Consider the following 26,200-nt stretch of genomic DNA (forward strand, 5'->3'; position numbering starts at 1 on the left):
TTCCCTGTCTAGAACCAGCTGTTGCTGTCTAAGCTTCAGTCTGGTCTCTTCCACTCTCAACTTTTTGAGTTCTCTTTCTAACATGTTGTCCTCAGGGTGGGTGGGTTGGGAATGCTTGGACACAGAGGATAAATTGGAAACAACAGAGGGAGATCTGTCCCTAACTGACTGGACTCTAACAACCTGGCCTCCAGGAATAAAAACATCCCTACTATGATGGGAGCTCCTATTACTACCAGCATTGCTAGGTGGTCTGCTGAGGGGCAGATTTGGAACAGAACCCTCCCCACCTCCCTCAAGGTTATCCTCTGAGTCAGAATGGGAGCCATCTATTAACTTCTCATTTGAAGTGCCTTCTTGGGACTCATCATTCACAATCAGCATGTTATATAGAAACTCTTTTGTGGGGTTCTTTCCTATCACTAAACCTCTATCTAAGCAGAGACTCCTTAGGCTCTTGTAATTCAAATGGTATGCCGTGTCTCCAACGTTCACAAAAAACACACACTCATACGTGGGGACTATTTCTTAGAAAGTCGGCTGTTTTATTATAAAAACACCCCGTTGTCCCAGATTTGTTAGATGGAGATTCCAGCCAGATGACCACGACTGCATGATGATTGCTGACTGCTTTGCTGCAGCTACTTACTTAGACGGCTGCACCCGAGCCCCATGGGTACGGTGGCTTTCAAGACTACAGGCTACTTCCTCCAGGTATAAGGGATGGTGTACCCCCAGGGGGAAAACCCAAAGGGCAGATTAGGCTTATTACGCTGTGCTCAGACATGGTGTAAGTAGGAGAAATATATTAATATATCATTTTTAGTGACAGTATGGTAACACTATTCTTGTGTTTTACTCTGTTAGTCAACTGCTTGCTTTTATTGTGTTTTATCGTCCTAGTTTTTGCAATACATGCCTTTTTATCTAAGATGCAGTTACTTCAATAAATCCTTATTGAACTATGGGCCAGATGTAGGTAGAAACCAATTTGCGAGTTGTAAATTGCGAGTCCTTCCGACTCGCAATTTGCAACTCGCAAATTGGTATGCAGAAAGGTGTCTCAGACACCTTCTGCGACTCGCTATAAATATTTATGAGGTGGGTCGCAGTTTGCGACCCCATAGCGAGTCTAGGCACTTACGGGGATGGTGGCCTGCTGGAGACAGAGTATCCATAGGTCCAGATGTGTACTGAAGTGGTGGTGTCTGAGGTTCAGTACTTATACACAGTGGTGCCCTTGAAGTGGAGATTTACTCCAAAGACAGCCCTTTTAAGCGCACAGAGGTCTTGCCCTTTTTGCCCTAGCTCCAGACTCCCTACAAGGGGGTATGCAGCCTTTTGGTCGCTGCTTCCCAATGTAGGAGGCTGGCCTGGTTTGTAGTGGTACCAAGGGGTACTTGCACTCTGCATCAGGTCCATTTATCCCTTATTAGTGTAGAAGAGGTGTCTAGCAGCTTAGTGTAGGAGGCTGGACTGGCTTGTAGTGAGTACCAAGGGGTACTTGCACCTTGCACCAGGCCCAGTTAGCCCTTATTAGTGTATAGGGTGTCTAGCAGCATAGGCTGATAGATAATGGTAGCTTAGCAGAGCAGCTTAGGCTGAACTAGGAGACGAGTGAAGCTCCTACAGTACCACTTAGTGTCACTTGCACAATATCATAAGAAAACACAATACACAGATATACTAAAAAAAAAAGGTACTTTATTTTTATGACAATATGCCAAAGTATCTCAGAGTGTACCCTCAGTGAGAGGATAGGAAATATACACAAGATATATGTACACAATACCAAAAATATGCAGTATAGTCTTAGAAAACAGTGCAAACAATGTATAGTTACAATAGGATGCAATGGGGACACATAGGGATAGGGGCAACACAAACCATATACTCCAAAAGTGGAATGCGAACCACGAATGGACCCCAAACCTATCTGACCTTGTAGAGGGTTGCTGGGACTATTAGAAAATAGTGAGGGTTAGAAAAATAGCCCACCCCAAGACCCTGAAAAGTGAGTGCAAAGTGCACTAAAGTTCCCCAAAGGACATAGAAGTCGTGATAGGGGAATTCTGCAGGAAAGACACAAACCAGCAATGCAACAACGATGGATTTCCAGTCGAGGGTACCTGTGGAACAAGGGGACCAAGTCCAAAAGTCACAAGCTAGTCGGAGATGGGCAGATGCCCAGGAAATGCCAGCTGTGGGTGCAAAGAAGCTGCTACTGGACAGTAGAAGCTTAGGTTTCTGCAGGAACGACAAGGGCTAGGGACGGATCCCTCATGCCGTGGAGAGTCGAGCAGAAGTGTTTTCCCACCGAAAGACCGCCAACAAGCCTTGCTAGCTGCAAATCGTGTGGTTAGTGTTTTTGGATGCTGCTGTGGCCCAGGAGGGACCAGGATGTCGCAAATTGCGTCAGGAGACAGAGGGGACGTCGAGCAAGACAAGGAGCCCTCTCAGCAGCAGGTAGCACCCGGAGAAGTGCCAGAGACAGGCACTACGAGGATGCGTGAAACGGTGCTCACCCGAAGTTGCACAAAGGAGTCCCACGTCGCCGGAGACCAACTTAGAAAGTCGTGCAATGCAGGTTAGAGTGCCGTGGACCCAGGCTTGGCTGTGCACAAAGGATTTCCGCCGCAAATGCACAGAGGCCGGAGTAGCTGCAAAAGTCGTGGTTCCCAGCAATGCAGTCTGGTGTGGGGAGGCAAGGACTTACCTCCACCAAACTTGGACTGAAGAGTCACTGGACTTTGGGGGTCACTTGGACACAGTTGCTGGATTCGAGGGACCTCGCTCGTCGTGCTGAGAGGAGACCCAAGGGACCGGTGATGCAGTTCTTTGGTGCCTGCGGTTGCAGGGGGAAGATTCCGTCGACCCACGGGAGATTTCTTCGGAGCTTCTAGTGCAGAGAGGAGGCAGACTACCCCCACAGCATGCACCACCAGGAAAACAGTCGAGAAGGCGGCAGGATCAGCGTTACAGAGTTGCAATAGTCGTCTTCGCTACTTTGTTGCAGTTTTGCAGGCTTCCAGCGCGGTCAGCAGTCGATTCCTTGGCAGAAGGTGAAGGGAGAGATGCAGAGGAACTCTGCTGAGCTCTTGCATTCGTTATCTAAGGAATTCCCCAAAGCAGAGACCCTAAATAGCCAGAAAAGAGGGTTTGGCTACCTAGGAGAGAGGATAGGCTAGCAACACCTGAAGGAGCCTATCAGAAGGAGTCTCTGACGTCACCTGGTGGCACTGGCCACTCAGAGCAGTCCAGTGTGCCAGCAGCACCTCTGTTTCCAAGATGGCAGAGGTCTGGAGCACACTGGAGGAGCTCTGGACACCTCCCAGGGGAGATGCAGGTCAGGGGAGTGGTCACTCCCCTTTCCTTTGTCCAGTTTCGTGCCAGAGCAGGGCTAAGGGGTCCCTGAACCGGTATAGACTGGCTTATGCAGAAATGGGCACCAAATGTGCCCATGAAAGCATTTCCAGAGGCTGGGGGAGGCTACTCCTCCCCTGCCTTCACACCATTTTCCAAAGGGAGAGGGTGTAACACCCTCTCTCAGAGGAAGTCCTTTGTTCTGCCATCCTGGGACAAGCCTGGCTTGACCCCAGGAGGGCAGAAACCTGTCTGAGGGGTTGGCAGCAGCTGCAGTGAAACCCCTGAAAAGGCAGTTTGGCAGTACCAGGGTCTGTGCTACAGACCACTGGGATCATGGGATTGTGCCAACTATGCCAGGATGGCATAGAGGGGGCAATTCCATGATCATAGACATGTTACATGGCCATATTCGGAGTTACCATTGTGAAGCTACATATAGGTAGTGACCTATATGTAGTGCACGCGTGTAATGGTGTCCCCGCACTCACAAAGTCCGGGGAATTGGCCCTGAACAATGTGGGGGCACCTTGGCTAGTGCCAGGGTGCCCTCACACTAAGTAACTTTGCACCTAACCTTTACCAGGTAAAGGTTAGACATATAGGTGACTTATAAGTTAATTAAGTGCAGTGTAAAATGGCTGTGAAATAACGTGGACGTTATTTCACTCAGGCTGCAGTGGAAGGCCTGTGTAAGAATTGTCAGAGCTCCCTATGGGTGGCAAAAGAAATGCTGCAGCCCATAGGGATCTCCTGGAACCCCAATACCCTGGGTACCTCAGTACCATATACTAGGGGATTATAAGGGTGTTCCAGTATGCCAATGCAAATTGGTGAAATTGGTCACTAGCCTGTTAGTGACAATTTGTACAGAGAGAGCATAACCACTGAGGTTCTGGTTAGCAGAGCCTCAGTGAGACAGTTAGGCACCACACAGGGAACACATACATATAGGCCACAAATTTATGAGCACTGGGGTCCTGACTAGCAGGGTCCCAGTGACACATAACAAACATACTGAAAACATAGGGTTTTCACTATGAGCACTGGGCCCTGGCTAGCAGGATCCCAGTGAGACAGCGAAAACACCCTGACATACACTCACAAACAGGCCAAAAGTGGGGGTAACAAGGCTAGAAAGAGGCTACTTTCTCACACTTAGGCTGATAGAAAAGGTAGCTTAGCAGAGCAGCTTAGGCTGAACTAGGAGACGTGTGAAGCTACTACAGTACCACTGGTGTCATATGTACAATATCATAAGAAAACACAATACACAGATATACTAAAAATAAAGGTACTTTATTTTTATGACAATATGCCAAAAGTATCTCAGTGAGTACCCTCAGTATGAGGATAGCAAATATACACAAGATATATGTACACAATACCAAAATTATGCAGTAATAGCAATAGAAAGCAGTGCAAGCAATGTACAGTCACAATAGATTGCAATGAGAGCACATAGGTATAGGGGCAACACAAACCATATACTCTAGAAGTGGAATGCGAACCATCAATGGACCCCAAACCTATGTGAGCTTGTAGAGGGTCGCTGGGACTGTAAGAAAACAGTGAGGTTTAGAAAAATAGCCCACCCCAAGACCCTGAAAAGTAGGTGTAAAGTGCACCTAAGTTCCCCAGAGAGCACAGAAGTCGAACACATACATATAGGCCACAAACTTATGGGCACTGGGGTCCTGACTAGCAGGGTCCCAGTGACACATAACAAACATGCTGAAAACATAGGGTTTTCACTATGATCACTGGCCCCTGGCTGGCAGGATCCCAGTGAAACAGTGAAAACACCCTGACATACACTCACAAACAGGCTAAAAGTGGGGGTAACAAGGCTAGAAAGAGGCTACTTTCTCACAGTGACTATTTAAATGTCTATAGTATTAGACTATTCTATATGAATGGTCTGGTTTAGCGACTGGAAATAATGAATTATTTATGGATGAGTCTGAGGGTTCATTGACACCCTGGTACTCCAATTGATTGAGGATTTCCCTGGCTGGTGCTTTAGCATCATATTTTATAGGATATTGAGATTGGGGTTGGGATTTTATTGTTATTGCGTGGTAGGGGGGTTCTTTGTCCCATCATACATGGTTGCGATGTCACGCAGGTGCGTGTGCCAATGCCCACTCAATGGCATGCATTTCAACGAGCTTTATGGGAACAAGGAACGAGAAAGATTTTTCAGTCACAGCCTCTCCATAAGAGAGATTGCGGATGAATTCTGGTAGCCAGGAGTTCAGCAAAGCAGCAGTCGAACAGAAAGGCCGTCCATCAGCAGCACAACAGTCCTCCGTCCTGGCAGAGTATCCATAGGTCCAGACGTGTACTGAAGTGGTGGTGTCTGAGGTTCAGTACTTATACACAGTGGTGCCTTTGAAGTGGAGGGTTACTCCAAAGACAGCCCTTTTAAGCGCACAGAGGTCCTCCCCTTTTTGCCCTGGCTCCAGACTCCCTACAAGGGGGTATGCAGCCTTTTGTAAGTAGACAGGACACATCATATTCAGATGTAAATGTTCCTGTGCCCAGCTCCTTCCTCCCATCTTGCAGAGATGGCTCACTAAGATACACCCAAGCTCCCATTGTGTGTGGCTCTCTAGGAGGAATACACAAAGCCCAGGTGTCACCCACCCCAGACATGTGCTCAGAGATAGGCATCAGGCATCAAATGGCGTAAGTAAGAAAATGCCAGCTTCCTAAAAGTGGCATTTTCAGAGTTGCAATTTAATATCCTACTTTACCATAAGTTGTGATGTTAAATTGTGATTCTAGAGACACCAAACCTGAAAGGTTTTTCTTTTCTCAACTGTGAATTATACTTATAACATGTAATAAGGTTATTCCAATGTTATCCCATGGGAGAGGTAGGCCTTGCTGTAGTGAAAAATGACTTTGGGAGTTTTTCACTACAAGGACAGGTATGACTTAAATGTACATATCCTGCCTTTTAAATACATTGCACCCTGCCGTTTGGGTTGTCCAGAGCCTACTCTTCTACACTAATAAGGGATAACTGGACCTGGTACAGAGTGTAAGTAACCCTTGGTACCCACTACAAGCCAGGCCAGCCTCCTACAGTGGAGTTCTAAGAACAGCCACCTTTCCTGGGGAGACATTTCTGGGACCTCAGACCTCACATGTAGTACAGCAGGAATTACCTTATCTTGTGTTGCAGTGTGGGCTTAAAATTGTCTGGAATCCTTTGCATACCTTCTCCTTCTGAGCTGTCTATTTTCCATAAAAGGGCATCTCCTATGCCTCTTCTGAGCATTCGGTCAGGTCACTCCTTTGAAGCACGGTCAAGGGCGCCCAATGTGGCAGACTGGTTGTATATTCCTGGTTGATGTAGCTACACCAACCATGGTTTTCTCAAGAATCTCCCAGTCATTACTTGTGTGTTGCTCCTGGCGTCTAGTCAGGAAAGCTTGTCACAGTCACTGGAAGTTAGTTTTTTCAAATTGCAGACAGATGTAGGAAGTTGGCTCTGTATGTACTATTTCAAAGTAAGAAATAGCATGCACAGAGTCCAAGGGTTCCCCTTAGAGGTAAGATAGTGGCAAAAAAGAGATAATTCTAAAGCTCTATTTTGTGGTAGTGTGGTCGAGCAGTAGGCTTATCAGAGGGTAGTGTTAAGCATTTGTTGTACATACACACATGCAATAAATGAGGAACACAAACTCAAAGACAATTCCAGGCCAATAGGTTTTTGTATAGAAAAATATATTTTCTCAGTTTATTTTAAGAACCACAGGTTCAAGATTTACACACAATACTTTAAATAAAAGGTATTTCACTCAGGTATCTTTGGAACTTTGAATCAACAAAATAGCATGTACAGCTTTGGCAAAAAATAGCAATAAGCTATTTTAAAACTAGACACAGTGCAAAATTCAACAGTTCCTGGGGGAGGTAAGTATGTGTTAGTTTTTCAGGTAAGTAAAGCACTTACAGGGTTCAAAGTTGGGTCCAAGGTAGCCCACTGTTGGGGGTTCAGGACAACCCCAAAGTTAACACACCAGCAGCTCAGGGCCGGTCAGGTGCAGAGGTCAAAGTGGTGCCCAAAACGCATAGGCTTCAATGGAGAAGGGGGTGCCCCGGTTCCAGTCTGCCAGCAGGTAAGTACCCGCGACTTCGGAGGGCAGACCAGCGGGGTTTTGTAGGGCGCCGGGGGGGACACAAGGTAGCACAAAAAGTACACCCTCAGCAGCACAAGGGCGGCCGGGTGCAGAGTGCAAACAGGCGTCAGGTTTGCAATTGGTTTCAATGGGAGACCGAGGGGTCTCTTCAGCGATGCAGGCAAGGGGGGGGGGGCTCCTTGGGGTAGCCACCACCTGGGCAAGGGAGAGGGCCACCTGGGGGTCGCTTCTGCACTGGAGGTCGGATCCTTCAGGTCCTGGGGGCTGCGGGTGCAGTGTCTTTACCAGGCGTCGGGTTCTTTCAAGCAGGCAGTCGCGGTCAGGGTGTGCCTCTGGATTCCCTCTGCAGGGGTCGCTGTGGGGGCTCAGGGGAGGGTAACTCTGGCTACTCACGGGCTCACAGTCGCCGGGGAATCCTCCCTGTAGTGTTGTTTCTCCGCAGGTCGAGCCAGGGGCGTCGGGTGCAGAGTGGAAAGTCTCACGCTTCCGGCAGGAAACGTGGAGTCCTTTAAAAGTTGTTTCTTTGTTGCAAGTTTCAGTCTTTGTGGAACAGGGCCGCTGTCCTCGGGAGTTCTTGGTCCTTTTAGATGCAGGGTAGTCCTCTGAGGCTTCAGAGGTCGCTGGACCCTGGGGGACGCATCGCTGTTGCAGTTTTTCTCGAAGTGGGGAGACAGGCTGGTAGGGCTGGGGCCAAAGCAGTTGGTGTCTCCGTCTTCTCTGCAGGGCTTCAGGTCAGCAGTCCTTTTTCGTCTTCAGGTTGCAGGAATCTAGTTTCCTAGGTTCTGGGGAGCCCCTAAATACTGAATTTAGGGGTGTGTTTAGGTCTGGGAGGGCAGTAGCCAGGGTGGCTACACCCACTTTGTGCCTCCTCCCTGAGGGGAGGGGGGCACATCCCTATTCCTATTGGGGGAATCCTCCAAAATCAAGATGGGGGATTTCTAAAGGCAGGGGTCACCTCAGCTCAGGACACCTTAGGGGCTGTCCTGACTGGTGGGTGACTCCTCCTTGTTTTTCTCATTATCTCCCCTGGACTTGCCGCCAAAAGTGGGGGCTGTGTCCAGGGGGCGGGCATCTCCACTAGCTGGAGTGCCCTGGGGCATTGTAACACGAAGCCTGAGCCTTTGAGGCTCACTGATAGGTGTTACAGTTCCTGCAGGGGGGAGGTGTGAAGCACCTCCACCCAGAGCAGGCTTTTGTTTCTGTCCTCAGAGAGCACAAAGGCCCTCACCACATGGGGTCAGAAACTCGTCTCTCAGCAGCAGGCCGGCACAGACAAGTCAGTCCTGCACTGAACAATTTGGTAAAATACAGGATGCATCTCTAAGATGCCCTCTGTGTGCATTTTTAAATACATTCAACACTGGCATCAGTGTGGGTTTATTATTCTGAGAAGTTTGATACCAAACTTCCCACTATTCAGTGTAGCCATTATGGAGCTGTGGAGTTCGTTTTTGACAAACTCCCAGACCATATACTTAATATGGCCACCACTGTACTTACAATGTCTAAGATTTGGCTTAGACACTGTAGGGGCATATTGCTCGTGCAGCTATGCTCTCACCTGTGGTATAGTGCACCCTGCCTTAGGGCTGTAAGGCCTGTTAGAGGGGTGACTTACATATGCCACAGGCAGTATTTTGTGTGCATGGCATCCTGAGGGGGATGCCATGTCGACTTTGCCTTTATCTCCCCACCAACACACACCATCTGCAATGGCAGTGTGCATGTATTAGGTGAGGGGTCCCTTAGGGTGGCACAACATATGCTGCAGCCCTTAGGGACCTTCCCTGGTCACAGGGCCCTTGGTACCACTGGTACCTTTTACAAGGGACTTATCTGTGTGCCAGGGGTGTGCCAATTGTGGAAACAATGGTACATTTTAGGTGAACGAACACTGGTGCTGGGGCCAGGTTAGCAGGGTCCCAGCACACTTCTCAGTCAAGTCAGCATCCGTATCAGGCAAAAAGTGGGGGGTAACTGCAACAGGGAGCCATTTCCTTACAACAGACAATTGTGTATTCCTGCAGCTTAGTTCTGAGTCTGGTTTAGAGCACTTTGCACCATTTTGAATTTTTCATACAGATTTTTCAAGCCAGAGTCTTTGTCTTAAAGCCCATGGGATCAATTTAAATCTGATAGAAAGTGTTCGGCCAAGGTGGAAGCCGATGGTATGGTTTTAAGAAGAGAAAAATGGGCTATATTGGAAAAGGACTCAATGATGAATTTAATAAATAGATATCCTCCTGCAGGTGGTGATGTAAGGATAAAAGCAGTTGACATCCTGTGCCATAGTTCAGGTGGTACAGGCTAGATATAAATTGATTGGATTGCATTAATTTTACTTAAATTGGAAATTCCCCAAGCCAGAAAATAATGCTCAACATCCTTAGTTACAGATGGCCACCAGAAGGATCGCTGTCCTAACACGAGTGGCTGTAGGTCCTCTGTGGCAGGCTACGGCAGTGTCATTACACATTCACAAACCCTCTTCCTGATGTTCCTTGGTAGGAGTGAGTAGAGGCTGTTGTTGAACTTACATATCTTCTTGGACAGTCAGTGATTCAGTTAAGTCTTTAACAACCTTAGGAATAAACTGAGAATGAGCGAGATACATGTCTGCAAATGTTGTACAGCATCAGTTATTTGATTGGGTTGAATGATTGCTTGAACAAAGGTGATTGGATATCTTTGTGACGCCGCATCAGCAAGTGTGTTCTTGGACCGAGGAATATAAGTAATGAAGAAGATGTACTGAACAAAGCAGCTGTGACTGTTCTCACATTGTCAATTACAGAGGTTCTCTCCGTTTCTATGATGAGTTTGAATCTCAAATGATCTTGTATTCAGATTTACGGATGTCTCCATTGTGTGTAGATGAGTTTCATTGCAAGAAGTTTTATAAGTCTGTGTAGTTCCGTTCACATTCTTAATAGGTAAGAAAGGTAGAAGATCGAGTATTTGTAATCCTGAGATTGCAAATCATTTGTCATTAGACTGTCCAATTCTATTAACATCCTGAAACATATAATTATCACTATATTCAAGCGATTCAACATCAGGTTTCTTGTTTCAATCATCATCTTTCTTGAATATCTTGAGAGGGAAGGAAGGGGTGGGCTCTCTGTCACTGGAAGCTTCCCAGAATCTAACCATCATTTATTTGATGCTGACAGAACAAGGTGAGAGCCGAGAAGCAGAAAATTGAGTCTGAGATTGAACAGCTGCGCCGGCTCCTGAGAGATAAAGAGCAAACACTGTACAGGGAACTGGAGGAGTTGGAGAAGAAAATTACCATGGTAGAAAATGCAAATATCTCCAAACTGTCCAGTCAAATCACCTCTCTCAACGCCCTGATAGCAGATCTAGAGAAAAAATGCAAGGAACCGGCCTTGGTCCTCCTGAAGGTGAGACACTGCTTGGTAAATACAAGACAATACAGAAGTGCTCCATTCATATTGTGTGTGATGCGTTGAATGTACGTGACAACATGCATGAGCAACATAGAGGGTCAATCTACAGCAACCTGTAGTCTGACAACCCAATATAAAATTCAGACAAGTTAAACTAACTGCAAATGCTTCTGTTCTGACAGCCCAGCGCAATGTACAGGCAGGTCCAGTGTAGGAAGTTGGCTCTGTATGCACTATTTCAAAGTAAGGAATAGTGTGCACAGAGTCCAAGGGTTCCCCTTAGAGGTAAGATAGTGGCAAAAAGAGATAATACTAATGCTCTATTTTGTGGTAGTGTGGTCGAGCAGTAGGCTTATCCAAGGAGTAGTGTTAAGCATTTGTTGTACATACACAAGCAATAAATGAGGAACACACACTCAGAGACAATTCCAGGCCAATAGGTTTTTGTATCTAAAAATATATTTTCTTAGTTTATTTTAAGAACCACAGGTTCAAGATTTACATGTAATACTTCAAATGAAAGGTATTGCAGGTAGGTACTTTAGGAACTTTGAATTAGCAAAATGGCATATACAGTTTTCACATAAATCACATATAGCTATTTTAAAACTAGACACAGTGCAATTCTCAACAGTTCCTGGGGAGAGTAAGAGTTTGTTAGCTTTTGCAGGTAAGTAAACCACCTACGGGGTTCAAGTTTGGGTCCAAAGTAGCCCACCATTGGGGGTTCAGAGCAACCCCAAAGTTACCACACCAGCAGCTCAGGGCCGGTCAGGTGCAGAGGTCAAAGTGGTGCCCAAAACGCATAGCCTTCAATGGAGAAGGGGGTGCCCCGGTTCCAGTCTGCCAGCAGGTAAGTACCCGCGTCTTCGGAGGGCAGACCAGGGGGGTTTTGTAGGGCACCGGGGGAGAGACAAGTCCACACAGAAAGTACACCCTCAGCAGCATGGGGGCGGCCGGGTGCAGTGTGCAAACACGCGTCAGGTTTTCAATAGAAAGCAATGGGAGACCAAGGGGTCTCTTCAGCGATGCAGGCAGGAAAGGGGGGGGCTCCTCGGGGTAGCCACCACCTGGGCAAGGGAGAGGGCCTCCTGGGGGTCACTCCTGCACTGGAGTTCGGATCCTTCAGGTCCTGGGGGCTGCGGCTGCAGAGTCTTTACCAGGCGTCGGATCTTAGAAGCAGGCAGTCACGGTCAGGGGGAGCCTCGGGATTCCCTCTGCAGGCATCGCTGTGGGGGCTCAGGGGGGGCAACTCTGGCTACTCACGGTCTCGCAGTCACCGGGGAGTCCTCCCTGAAGTGACCTTCTTGACCTGATTTCGGTCAAGAGCTCGCACCCCCATGTCCGCAGCACCACCCTGCTGTGTCCGTGTCCCTGAATCCCGCCCACGCTGCTGCTAGCGTGTTCGAGGCCCTCCTCCACCCGCAGGCATCCCCTGCGCCTCATCCCTGGTGTCTAGTGGGCTTCTGGTAAGCGTCGCTAGAATTGTGTGCATTGTGCCGTTTTCACCGTTTTTCAGCGTATTTGTGACTGTATTCTGTATTCTGTGCCTTGCTTTTTGTGCTCATTTGCTTCCACTTGCGCTTTTTAAAACTTGTGCTTTTAAAACTTTTGTTCCGCTTTTTCGCCCCTTGTGCGCTCCCCCTAGCCGCTTTTCCCTGCCGCTGCCTCCCTGCTGTGAGAAGGTAGCCTCTTTCTAGCCTTGTTACCCCCACTTTTGGCCTGTTTGTGAGTGTATGTCAGGGTGTTTGTCACTGTTTTCACTGTCTCACTGGGATCCTGATAGCCAGGCCCCAGTGCTCATAGTGAAAACACTATGTTTTCAGTATGGTTGTTATGTGTCACTGGGATCCTGCTGGTCAGGACCCCAGTGCTCATAGGTTTGTGGCCTATATGTATGTGTCACTGGGACCCTGTCACACAGGGCCCCAGTGCTCATAGGTGTGCATGTACATATTCCCTGTGTGGTGCCTAACTGTCTCACTGAGGCTCTGCTAACCAGAACCTCAGTGGTTATGCTCTCTCATTACTTTTAAATTGTCACTAACAGGCTAGTGACCATTTTTACCAATTTACATTGGCTTACTGGAACACCCTTATAATTCCCTAGTATATGGTACTGAGGTACCCAGGGTATTGGGGTTCCAGGAGATCCCTATGGGCTGCAGCATTTCTTTTGCCACCCATAGGGAGCCCTGACAATTCTTACACAGGCCTGCCACTGCAGCCTGAGTGAAATAACGTCCACGTTATTTCACAGCCATTTTACACTGCACTTAAGTAACTTATAAGTCACCTATATGTCTAACCTTTACCTGGTAAAGGTTAGGTGCAAAGTTACTTAGTGTGAGGGCACCCTGGCACTAGCCAAGGTGCCCCCACATTGTTCAGAGCCAATTCCCTGAACTTTGTGAGTGCGGGGACACCATTACACGCGTGCACTACATATAGGTCACTACCTATATGTAGCTTCACCATGGTAACTCCGAATATGGCCATGTAACATGTCTATGATCATGGAATTGCCCCCTCTATGCCATCCTGGCATTGTTGGTACAATTCCATGATCCCAGTGGTCTGTAGCACAGACCCTGGTACTGCCAGACTGCCCTTCCTGGGGTTTCACTGCAGCTGCTGCTGCTGCCAACCCCTCAGACAGGCAGCTGCCCTCCTGGGGTCCAGCCAGGCCTGGCCCAGGATGGCAGAACAAAGAACTTCCTCTGAGAGAGGGTGTGACACCCTCTCCCTTTGGAAAATGGTGTGAAGGCAGGGGAGGAGTAGCCTCCCCCAGCCTCTGGAAATGCTTTGTTGGGCACAGAGGTGCCCAATTCTGCATAAGCCAGTCTACACCGGTTCAGGGACCCCTTAGCCCCTGCTCTGGCGCGAAACTGGACAAAGGAAAGGGGAGTGACCACTCCCCTGACCTGCACCTCCCCTGGGAGGTGTCCAGAGCTCCTCCAGTGTGCTCCAGACCTCTGCCATCTTGGAAACAGAGGTGCTGCTGGCACACTGGACTGCTCTGAGTGGCCAGTGCCACCAGGTGACGTCAGAGACTCCTTGTGATAGGCTCCTTCAGGTGTTAGTAGCCTCTCCTCTCTCCTAGGTAGCCAAACCCTCCTTTCTGGCTATTTAGGGTCTCTGTCTCTGGGGAAACTTTAGATAACGAATGCATGAGCTCAGCCGAGTTCCTCTGCATCTCCCTCTTCACCTTCTGATAAGGAATCGACCGCTGACCGCGCTGGAAGCCTGCAAACCTGCAACATAGTAGCAAAGACGACTACTGCAACTCTGTAACGCTGATCCTGCCGCCTTCTCGACTGTTTTCCTGCTTGTGCATGCTGTGGGGGTAGTCTGCCTCCTCTCTGCACCAGAAGCTCCGAAGAAATCTCCCGTGGGTCGACGGAATCTTCCCCCTGCAACCGCAGGCACCAAAAAGCTGCATTACCGGTCCCTTGGGTCTCCTCTCAGCACGACGAGCGAGGTCCCTCGAATCCAGCGACGCTGTCCAAGTGACCCCCACAGTCCAGTGACTCTTCAGTCCAAGTTTGGTGGAGGTAAGTCCTTGCCTCACCTCGCTGGGCTGCATTGCTGGGAACCGCGACTTTGCAAGCTACTCCGGCCCCTGTGCACTTCCGGCGGAAATCCTTCGTGCACAGCCAAGCCTGGGTCCACGGCACTCTAACCTGCATTGCACGACTTTCTAAGTTGGTCTCCGGCGACGTGGGACTCCTTTGTGCAACTTCGGCGAGCACCGTTTCACACATCCTCGTAGTGCCTGTTTCTGGCACTTCTCCGGGTGCTACCTGCTTCAGTGAGGACCCTTTGTCTTGCTCGACATCCCCTCTCTCTGCAGGTCCAATTTGCGACCTCCTGGTCCCTCCTGGGCCCCAGCAGCGTCCAAAAACGCCAAACGCACGATTTGCGTGTAGCAAGGCTTGTTGGCGTCCTTCCGGCGGGAAAACACTTCTGCACGACTCTCCAAGGCGAGAGGGATCCGTCCACCAAAGGGGAAGTCTCTAGCCCTTTTCGTTCCTGCAGAAACCTCAGCTTCTTCTGTCCAGTCGAAGCTTCTTTGCACCCGCAGCTGGCATTTCCTGGGCATCTGCCCATCTCCGACTTGCTTGTGACTTTTGGACTTGGTCCCCTTGTTCCACTGGTACCCTAGATTGGAAATCCACAGTTGTTGCATTGCTGGTTTGTGTCTTTCCTGCATTATTCCTCTAACACGACTCTTTTGTCCTTAGGGGAACTTTAGTGCACTTTGCACTCACTTTCCATTGTCTTGGGGAGGGTTATTTTTCTAACTCTCACTATTTTCTAATAGTCCCAGCGACCCTCTACAAGGTCACATAGGTTTGGGGTCCATTCGTGGTTTGCATTCCACTTCTGGAGTATATGGTTTGTGTTGCCCCTATCCCTATGTTTCCCCATTGCATCCTATTGTAACTATACATTGTTTGCACTGTTTTCTAAGACTATACTGCATATTTTTGCTATTGTGTATATATATCTTGTGTATATGTCCTATCCTCTCACTGAGGGTACACTCTAAGATACTTTGGCATATTGTCATAAAAATAAAGTACCTTTATTTTTAGTATAACTGTGTATTGTGTTTTCTTATGATATTGTGCAAGTGACACTTGTGGTACTGTAGTAGCTTCACACGTCTCCTAGTTCAGCCTAAGCTGCTCTGCTAAGCTACCATTATCTATCAGCCTAAGCTGCTAGACACCCTATACACTAATAAGGGATAACTGGGCCTGGTGCAAGGTGCAAGTACCCCTTGGTACTCACTACAAGCCAGTCCAGCCTCCTACATTGGTTGTGCAGTGGTGGGATAAGTGCTTGAGACTACTTACCACTCTTGTCATTGTACTTTTCATAAGAGAAAAATATACAAAACAAGGTCAGTGTATATACACATAGCCAAAAAGTTTTGCATTTCCTCTTTTCACTCTTTTCTAAGTGCTGAAAAGTACTTCTAAACTTCCAAAAAGTTCTTAAAAGTTTAAAAAGTTTTTTCTGTCTTTCCAAAAAGTTCTGAAAACTTTTTTCTCTTTGTCTATCACTTTAACTCTCTCTAAAAATGTCTGGCACAGGCCAAAATGTTGAACTGTCCAAACTTGCATATGATCACCTTAGCTGGAAAGGAGCAAGGAGTCTCTGCATAGAGAGAGGTTTGAGTGTAGGGAAGAATCCTTCCTTAGAACTGTTAATTAACATGCTTAGAGTACAGGATAAGGCCATAAGTGCCCAATCTGGTGAAAAAGCAGCTAATGGTTCTCAATCTGATCCAGGGACTCCCCCAGGAAAAGGTTCAGGAAAGAAACTTCTCAGCCTGCCCATTACTAGGCAGTCTAGCATAGTTGGTACAGAGGTTGAATCACACCATACTGATGGTGTGCTCTCACATTATACTGTTAGCCAAGCTGTTAGGGTGCCCTCTGTAAGGGACAGGTCTCCTTCTGTTCATTCCCATCATACCTCTGTATCTAGAAATGTCCCTCCCACCCACCCTGATGACAGATTGTTAGAAAGGGAGCTCAATAGATTGAGAGTGGAACAAACCAGACTGAAGCTCAAGAAGCAACAGCTGGATTTGGATAGACAGTCTTTAGAAGTAGAGAGGGAAAGACAGAAGTTGGGTTTAGAAACCCACGGTGGCAGCAGCAGTATTCCCCATAGTCATCCTGCAAAAGAGCATGATTCCAGGAATCTGCACAAGATAGTTCCCCCTTACAAGGAGGGGGATGACATTAACAAGTGGTTTGCTGCACTTGAGAGGGCCTGTGCTGTACAGGATGTCCCTCAAAAGCAGTGGGCTGCTATCCTATGGCTATCATTTACTGGAAAAGGTAGGGATAGACTCCTTACTGTAAAAGAAAATGATGCTAATAATTTTACAGTTCTTAAGAATGCACTCCTGGATGGTTATGGCTTAACCACTGAACAGTACAGGATAAAGTTCAGAGAGACCAAAAAGGAGTCTTCACAAGACTGGGTTGATTTCATTGACCATTCAGTGAAGGCTTTGGAGGGGTGGTTACATGGCAGTAAAGTTACTGATTATGACAGCCTGTAGAACTTGATCCTGAGAGAGCATATTCTTAATAATTGTGTGTCTGATTTGTTGCACCAGTACCTGGTAGACTCTGATCTGACCTCTCCCCAAGAATTGGGAAAGAAGGCAGACAAATGGGTCAGAACAAGGGTGAACAGAAAAGTTCATACAGGGGGTGACAAAGATGGCAATAAGAAGAACGATGGTGAAAAATCTCAAGATAAGCATGGGGATAAGGGTAAAACCAAAGATCCCACTTCAAATCTTAAACACTCTTCAGAGGGTGGGGATAAAACAAATTCTTCCTCTTCTTCCCAACCTGCACACATTAAAAAGCCTTGGTGCTTTGTGTGTAAAAACAGAGGCCATAGGCCAGGGGATAAGTCCTGTCCAGGTAAACCCCCTGAGCCTACCACCACTAATACATCAAGCTCTAGTGCCCCTAGCAGTAGTGGTACTAGTGGTGGGACTGCTGGCAACAGTCAAGCAAAGGGTGTAGTTGGGTTCACTTATGGGTCCATAGTGGAAACTGATGTAATCAGTCCCAAGACAGTTTCTGTCACACCTAGTGGCATTGGCCTTGCCACACTGGCTGCTTGTCCCCTTACAATGGATAAGTACAGGCAGACAGTTTCAATAAATGGTGTTGAGGCCTTGGCCTACAGGGACACAGGTGCCAGTTTCACTTTGGTGACTGAAAACCTAGTGCCTCCTGAACAACACATCATTGGACAACAGTATAAGATTATTGATGTCCATAACTCCACTAAGTTCCTTCCCTTAGCTATAATTCAGTTTAGTTGGGGTGGAGTTACTGGCCCTAAGCAGGTGGTGGTATCACCTAGCTTACCTGTAGACTGTCTCTTAGGTAATGACCTAGAGGCCTCAGGTTGGGCTGATGTAGAGTTTTATGCCCATGCAGCCATGCTGGGCATCCCTGAGGAATTGTTCCCTCTCATTTCAAGTGAAATGAAAAAGCAAAGGAGAGAAGGCCTGAAAACTCAGGATCCCTCTCCATCAACAGGTAAAAAGGGTATCACAGTATCCCCTAACCACCCTACCATTCAGGATACCATTCCTGTGGTGGGAGAAACCTCTCCTGGGGTGGCACCTGTTCCAAGGGAATCATCAGCTGGCAAAGCTGGACTCCCTGAGGTAGAAGTACCTCTCTGTGGGATAACTAACATTGGTGACAAAAAGAGCGCCATTTTAGTTAACATGGAGCATCCCTCCAACCCTCCCAGAGAAACTTTAGTGCAGAAACCCTGTACTGCCTCACAACACTTAGGACAGCATCCCTGCCCTAGTGTGGAGCTCATAGGACAGCATCCCTGCCCTGCTCCAACTCAAGAGAAACAGCATCCCTGTTCTCTCTTCCAGCCAAATGGATAAAGATTTTGCCCAGCTATGGCTTTACTGAGACAGCATCCCTGTCTGGCATTTCCATCATTACAAATAGGTTCAGTGGATAATTCCCACTGCTCTAAACTAAAACTTACTGATAGAAACTCTGAAAATACATCTTCACATTGTTGGTTAGCTAAAAAACTTCAAACAGGGTGGTTTACATCCCCACAGGGAAGTAACCATATAGTGGATGATAAAGGGAGTAACCAGTCTATTGCAGAGCTACTCTCTACTTATCACCACTTAGACAATAAAGTCTCAACTGGCCAAGGTTAGCCTTATTGTCCTTCGTTTGGGGGGGGGGGTTGTGTGAGAAGGTAGCCTCTTTCTAGCCTTGTTACCCCCACTTTTGGCCTGTTTGTGAGTGTATGTCAGGGTGTTTGTCACTGTTTTCACTGTCTCACTGGGATCCTGATAGCCAGGCCCCAGTGCTCATAGTGAAAACACTATGTTTTCAGTATGGTTGTTATGTGTCACTGGGATCCTGCTGGTCAGGACCCCAGTGCTCATAGGTTTGTGGCCTATATGTATGTGTCACTGGGACCCTGTCACACAGGGCCCCAGTGCTCATAGGTGTGCATGTACATATTCCCTGTGTGGTGCCTAACTGTCTCACTGAGGCTCTGCTAACCAGAACCTCAGTGGTTATGCTCTCTCATTACTTTTAAATTGTCACTAACAGGCTAGTGACCATTTTTACCAATTTACATTGGCTTACTGGAACACCCTTATAATTCCCTAGTATATGGTACTGAGGTACCCAGGGTATTGGGGTTCCAGGAGATCCCTATGGGCTGCAGCATTTCTTTTGCCACCCATAGGGAGCCCTGACAATTCTTACACAGGCCTGCCACTGCAGCCTGAGTGAAATAACGTCCACGTTATTTCACAGCCATTTTACACTGCACTTAAGTAACTTATAAGTCACCTATATGTCTAACCTTTACCTGGTAAAGGTTAGGTGCAAAGTTACTTAGTGTGAGGGCACCCTGGCACTAGCCAAGGTGCCCCCACATTGTTCAGAGCCAATTCCCTGAACTTTGTGAGTGCGGGGACACCATTACACGCGTGCACTACATATAGGTCACTACCTATATGTAGCTTCACCATGGTAACTCCGAATATGGCCATGTAACATGTCTATGATCATGGAATTGCCCCCTCTATGCCATCCTGGCATTGTTGGTACAATTCCATGATCCCAGTGGTCTGTAGCACAGACCCTGGTACTGCCAGACTGCCCTTCCTGGGGTTTCACTGCAGCTGCTGCTGCTGCCAACCCCTCAGACAGGCAGCTGCCCTCCTGGGGTCCAGCCAGGCCTGGCCCAGGATGGCAGAACAAAGAACTTCCTCTGAGAGAGGGTGTGACACCCTCTCCCTTTGGAAAATGGTGTGAAGGCAGGGGAGGAGTAGCCTCCCCCAGCCTCTGGAAATGCTTTGTTGGGCACAGAGGTGCCCAATTCTGCATAAGCCAGTCTACACCGGTTCAGGGACCCCTTAGCCCCTGCTCTGGCGCGAAACTGGACAAAGGAAAGGGGAGTGACCACTCCCCTGACCTGCACCTCCCCTGGGAGGTGTCCAGAGCTCCTCCAGTGTGCTCCAGACCTCTGCCATCTTGGAAACAGAGGTGCTGCTGGCACACTGGACTGCTCTGAGTGGCCAGTGCCACCAGGTGACGTCAGAGACTCCTTGTGATAGGCTCCTTCAGGTGTTAGTAGCCTCTCCTCTCTCCTAGGTAGCCAAACCCTCCTTTCTGGCTATTTAGGGTCTCTGTCTCTGGGGAAACTTTAGATAACGAATGCATGAGCTCAGCCGAGTTCCTCTGCATCTCCCTCTTCACCTTCTGATAAGGAATCGACCGCTGACCGCGCTGGAAGCCTGCAAACCTGCAACATAGTAGCAAAGACGACTACTGCAACTCTGTAACGCTGATCCTGCTGCCTTCTCGACTGTTTTCCTGCTTGTGCATGCTGTGGGGGTAGTCTGCCTCCTCTCTGCACCAGAAGCTCCGAAGAAATCTCCCGTGGGTCGACGGAATCTTCCCCCTGCAACCGCAGGCACCAAAAAGCTGCATTACCGGTCCCTTGGGTCTCCTCTCAGCACGACGAGCGAGGTCCCTCGAATCCAGCGACGCTGTCCAAGTGACCCCCACAGTCCAGTGACTCTTCAGTCCAAGTTTGGTGGAGGTAAGTCCTTGCCTCACCTCGATGGGCTGCATTGCTGGGAACCGCGACTTTGCAAGCTACTCCGGCCCCTGTGCACTTCCGGCGGAAATCCTTCGTGCACAGCCAAGCCTGGGTCCACGGCACTCTAACCTGCATTGCACGACTTTCTAAGTTGGTCTCCGGCGACGTGGGACTCCTTTGTGCAACTTCGGCGAGCACCGTTTCACGCATCCTCGTAGTGCCTGTTTCTGGCACTTCTCCGGGTGCTACCTGCTTCAGTGAGGGCTCTTTGTCTTGCTCGACGTCCCCTCTCTCTGCAGGTCCAATTTGCGAGCTCCTGGTCCCTCCTGGGCCCCAGCAGCGTCCAAAAACGCCAAACGCACGATTTGCGTGTAGCAAGGCTTGTTGGCGTCCTTCCGGCGGGAAAACACTTCTGCACGACTCTCCAAGGCGAGAGGGATCCGTCCACCAAAGGGGAAGTCTCTAGCCCTTTTCGTTCCTGCAGAAACCTCAGCTTCTTCTGTCCAGTCGAAGCTTCTTTGCACCCGCAGCTGGCATTTCCTGGGCATCTGCCCATCTCCGACTTGCTTGTGACTTTTGGACTTGGTCCCCTTGTTCCACAGGTACCCTAGATTGGAAATCCACAGTTGTTGCATTGCTGGTTTGTGTCTTTCCTGCATTATTCCTCTAACACGGCTCTTTTGTCCTTAGGGGAACTTTAGTGCACTTTGCACTCACTTTCCAGGGTCTTGGGGAGGGTTATTTTTCTAACTCTCACTATTTTCTAATAGTCCCAGCGACCCTCTACAAGGTCACATAGGTTTGGGGTCCATTCGTGGTTCGCATTCCACTTCTGGAGTATATGGTTTGTGTTGCCCCTATCCCTATGTTTCCCCATTGCATCCTATTGTAACTATACATTGTTTGCACTGTTTTCTAAGACTATACTGCATATTTTTGCTATTGTGTATATATATCTTGTGTATATTTCCTATCCTCTCACTGAGGGTACACTCTAAGATACTTTGGCATATTGTCATAAAAATAAAGTACCTTTATTTTTAGTATAACTGTGTATTGTGTTTTCTTATGATATTGTGCAAGTGACACTTGTGGTACTGTAGTAGCTTCACACGTCTCCTAGTTCAGCCTAAGCTGCTCTGCTAAGCTACCATTATCTATCAGCCTAAGCTGCTAGACACCCTATACACTAATAAGGGATAACTGGGCCTGGTGCAAGGTGCAAGTACCCCTTGGTACTCACTACAAGCCAGTCCAGCCTCCTACACCTGCGGCCCGCGACCATTCGCCGCGCCCTCCCGCCCCCCAGCTGCTCCTCCCTCCCCCCTCCCTTCTTAATGGCTGGCACTGCGCGTCAAGGGTGAGCGACCTCTGACCTGATTTTGGTCAAGAGCTTGCACCCCCACGTCCGCAGCACCACCCTGCTGTGTCTGTGTCCCTGACCCCCACCCATGCTGCTGCTAGCGTGTTCAAGGCCCTCCTCCACCCGCAGGCATCCCCTGCACCTCATCCCTGGTGTCTAGTGGGCTTCTGGTAAGCGTTGCTAGACTTGTGTGCATTGTGCCGTTTTCACAGTTTTTCAGCGTATTTGTGACTGTATTCTGTGCCTTGCTTTTTGTGCTTATTTGCTTCCACTTGCGCTTTTTAAAACTTGTGCTTTTAAAACTTTTGTTCCGCTTTTTCGCCCCTTGTGCGCTCCCCCTAGCCGTTTTTCCCTGCCGCTGCCTCCCTGCGGCCCGCCCCACCTCGCGCCCTCATTCGCCGCGCCCTCCTGCCCCCCAGCTGCTCCTCCCTCCCCCCTATCTTCTTAATGGCTGGCGCTGCGCGTCGAGGTTGAGCGACCGCTGACCTGATTTAGGTCAAGAGCTCGCACCCCCACGTCCGCAGCACCACCCTGCTGTGTCCGTGTCCCTGACCCCCGCCCACGCTGCTGCTAGCGTGTTCGAGGCCCTCCTCCACCCGCAGCCATCCCGTGCGCCTCATCCCTGGTGTCTAGTGGAGTTCTGGTAAGCGTCGCTAGACTTGTGTACATTGTGCTGTTTTCACAGTTTTTCTGCGTATTTGTGACTGTATTCTGTATTCTGTGCCTTGCTTTTTGTGCTTATTTGCTTCCACTTGCGCTTTTTAAAACTTGTGCTTTTAAAACTTTTGTTCCGCTTTTTCGCCCCTTGTGCGCTCCCACTAGCCGCTTTTCCCTGCGGCTGCCTCCCTGCGGCTGCCCCCTCGTGCCCCCATTCGCTGCGCCCTCCCGCCCCCCAGCTGCTCCTCCCTCCCCCCTCCCTTCTTAACAGCTGGCGCTGCTTGTTGAGGGTGAGCTACCTCTGACCTGATTTCGGTCAAGAGCTCGCACCCCCACGTCCGCAGCACCACCCTGCTGTGTCCGTGTCCCTGACCCCCGCCCATGCTGCTGCTAGCGTGTTCGAGGCCCTCCTCCACCCGCAGGCATCCCTTGCGCCTCATCCCTGGTGACTAGTGGGGTTCTGGTAAGCGTCGCTAGACTTGTGTGCATTGTGCCGTTTTCACAGTTTTTCAGCGTATTTGTGACTGTATTCTGTGCCTTGCTTTTTGTGCTTATTTACTTCCACTTGCGCTTTTTAAAACTTGTGCTTTAAAAACTTTTGTTCTGCTTTTTTGCTCCTTGTGCACTCCCCCTAGCAGCTTTTCCCTGCCGCTGCCTCCCTGTGGCCCCGCCCCCCTCGCGCCCCCATTCGCCGTGCCCTCCCGCCCCCCCCCAGCTGCTCCTCCCTTCCCCCTCCCTTCTTAATGGCTGGCGCTGCGCGTCGAGGGTGAGCGACCTCTGACCTGATTTCGGTCAAGAGCTCGCACCCCCACGTCCGCAGCACCACCCTGCTGTGTCCGTGTCCCTGACCCCCGCCCACGCTGGTGCTAGCGTGTTCGAGGCCCTCCTCCACCCGCAGGCATCCCCGGCGCCTCATCTCTGGTGTCCAGTGGGCTTCTGGTAAGCGTCGCTAGACTTGTGTGCATTGTGCCGTTTTCACCAGTTTTTCAGCGTATTTGTGACTGTATTTTGTATTCTGTGCCTTGCTTTTTGTGCTTATTTGCTTCCACGTGTGCTTTTTAAAACTTGTGCTTTTAAAACTTTTGTTTCGCTTTTTCGCCCCTTGTGCGCTCCCTCTAGCCGCTTTTCCCTGCCGCTGCCTCCCTGCGGCCCCACCCCCTCGCGCCCCCATTCGCCGCGCCCTCCCACCCCCCAGCTGCTCCTCCCTCCCTTCTTAATAACTGGCGCTGCGCGTCCGCACCACTGGCGCGCCAGAGGCAAGCCTGCCTGCGCCCGTCTGCGCCTGGACCGCGCCCAGCGCCACCCCCCCTGGTCCGCACGACCCCTGCACCACCAGACACCGCTACTCGGCCAACCAGCTCATCGCCCTCAACCCCGGCCGCTCCACACATGCTTCCAGTCATCTCCGAAGAACACCAAGGGACCATTCTCCTGCCACCCATGCAACTTCACCTTTCGACAGAACAAGGAAACCTGCAACAACTGCAACCAACCACCTCCACTGCATACTCCTCAACACACGCTCCGCACGCAAGCATGCCATCGAGCTCTGGGACCTGCTCGACACCACCGCCCCTGACGTAGCCTTCCTGACCGAAACTTGGTGGAACGACTCCTCAGCACCTGACATCGCCATAGCCATCCCGGACGGCTACAAGATCACCAGGAGGGATCGCCCCAATGGAATCGGAGGAGGAATAGCCATCGCCCACAAATCCACCCTCAAAATCCACACCCACATGGACGACACCCTCAAGACCGCCGAACACCTTCACTTCCGGATCCACACTGACCCCAACACCACTCTCAGGGGAACGCTCATCTACCGACCCCCCAGACCACGAGCACCCTTCAGCGACTCCATCGCCGACCTCACGAGCACCCACGCGCTCACCTCTACGGACTACATCCTCCTTGGAGACCTCAATTTCCACCTGGAGAACAACAACGACGCCAATACCACATCTCTGATCAACAACCTCTCCAACCTCGGCCTCAGACAACTGGTCAACACACCCACCCACATCGCCGGCCACACGCTTGATCCGATCTTCTCCGCAAGCAACCACGTCACCTTTAACCACACCACCGAACTCGACTGGACCGACCACCACTGCATCCACTTCACATTCAAGAAGCACATCGAACACCACCGCACCCAACCACCACCACACCGTCGCTGGAGCAAAGTCACCGAAGACCAGCTGACCAGCACCCTCGCCCAGAACCCGCCCACCGACTCCACCAACCCAGACGCTGTCACCCTCAACCTACATCAGTGGGTCAACGACTGTGCCAACACCCTCGCACCACTCAAGAGATCCACCGACAACCAAGAAAGAAAAAAAGCCGCCTGGTTCACTGACGAACTACTCACCTCCAAACACACCTGCCAGAAACTAAAGAAGAAATGGCTCCTCGAACACACACCCGACAGCCTTGCAGCCCACAAGGAGGCCACCTGAAAGCACCACCAGCTAATCAGACTCGCCAAACGTTCCCACTTCACAGAACGCCTGAACAACAACGCACACGACAGCAAAGAACTCTTCTGCATCGTGAAAGAGCTCTCCAACCCTAGCGCCAACGTCAACGACATCCCACCATCCCAAGAACTCTGCGACGCCCTGTCCACCTTCTTCTATCAGAAGATCGCCGACATCCACAACAGCCTCAACACCATGCCTCCGCCAGACCCCACCCCGACAGCTCCACCTGCACCAACCGCCTGACCGCCTGGACCCACGTAGACGACTCTGAAACTCGCAAGATCATGAACTCCATCCACTCAGGATCCCCTTCAGACCCATGCCCCCACCACATTTACAACAAAGCCGACTCCACCATCGCCCCCCAACTTCGAAAGGTCATCAACTTATTTTTCGAAACCGCAACTTTTCCGGAAAGCTGGAAACACGCTGAAATTCACGCCCTCCTCAAGAAACCCAAGGCAGACCCCAACGACCTCAAAAACGTACGTCCGATCTCCCTCCTCGCCTACCCGGCGAAGGTCACCGAGAAGATCGTCAACGCTCAGCTCACCCACCTCCTCGAGGACAACTCCATCCTGGACCCCTACCAGTCCGGTTTCAGACGCAACCACATCACCGAGACTGCTCTCCTCGCTGCCACAGATGACATCAGACAGCAAATGGACAACGGCGAAACATCAGCCCTCATCCTCCTGGACGTATCCGCAGTCTTCGACACAGTTTGCCACTGCACCCTATTAACACGCCTCCACGAAGCCGGAGTACAAGAAAAAGCCCTCAACTGGATCTCCTCATTCCTCTCCGGCAGAACCCAGAGAGTCCGACTCCCACCCTTCCGCTCCGAAGCCACCAACATCATCTGCGGCGTACCCCAAGGCTCCTCACTAAGCCCGACGCTGTTCAACGTCTACATGGCCCCCCTCGCACAACTGGCCCATCAGCACAACCTCAACATTCTCTCCTATGCCGACGACACTCAGCTCATCCTCTCCCTCACCAAAGATCCACACACCGCCAAAGCCAACCTAAACGAGGGAATGAAGTCCATTACCGAGGGGATGAGAAAGAGCCGCCTGAAGTTGAACTCCGACAAGACGGAGGTCC

General features: G+C 49.9%; 1 protein-coding gene across 2 annotated transcripts in view; it reads left to right on the forward strand.

Annotated features, from left to right (window-relative positions):
- Positions 1-26,200, forward strand: part of LOC138283022 (E3 ubiquitin-protein ligase TRIM39-like) — a 133,276-nt gene that overhangs the window by 72,711 nt on the left and 34,365 nt on the right. The window contains exon 3 of one of the 2 annotated variants that reach the window (XM_069221136.1): positions 10,691-10,921. The exons of the other annotated variant lie outside the window; for it this stretch is intronic. Coding sequence (XP_069077237.1) covers positions 10,691-10,921 — 231 coding nt within the window. The remainder of the gene's footprint in view (positions 1-10,690; positions 10,922-26,200) is intronic. 2 annotated transcript variants of the gene reach the window in all.

Source organism: Pleurodeles waltl, chromosome 2_2 (genome assembly GCF_031143425.1).
Source record: "Pleurodeles waltl isolate 20211129_DDA chromosome 2_2, aPleWal1.hap1.20221129, whole genome shotgun sequence".
NCBI classification, from domain to species: Eukaryota; Metazoa; Chordata; class Amphibia; order Caudata; family Salamandridae; genus Pleurodeles; species Pleurodeles waltl.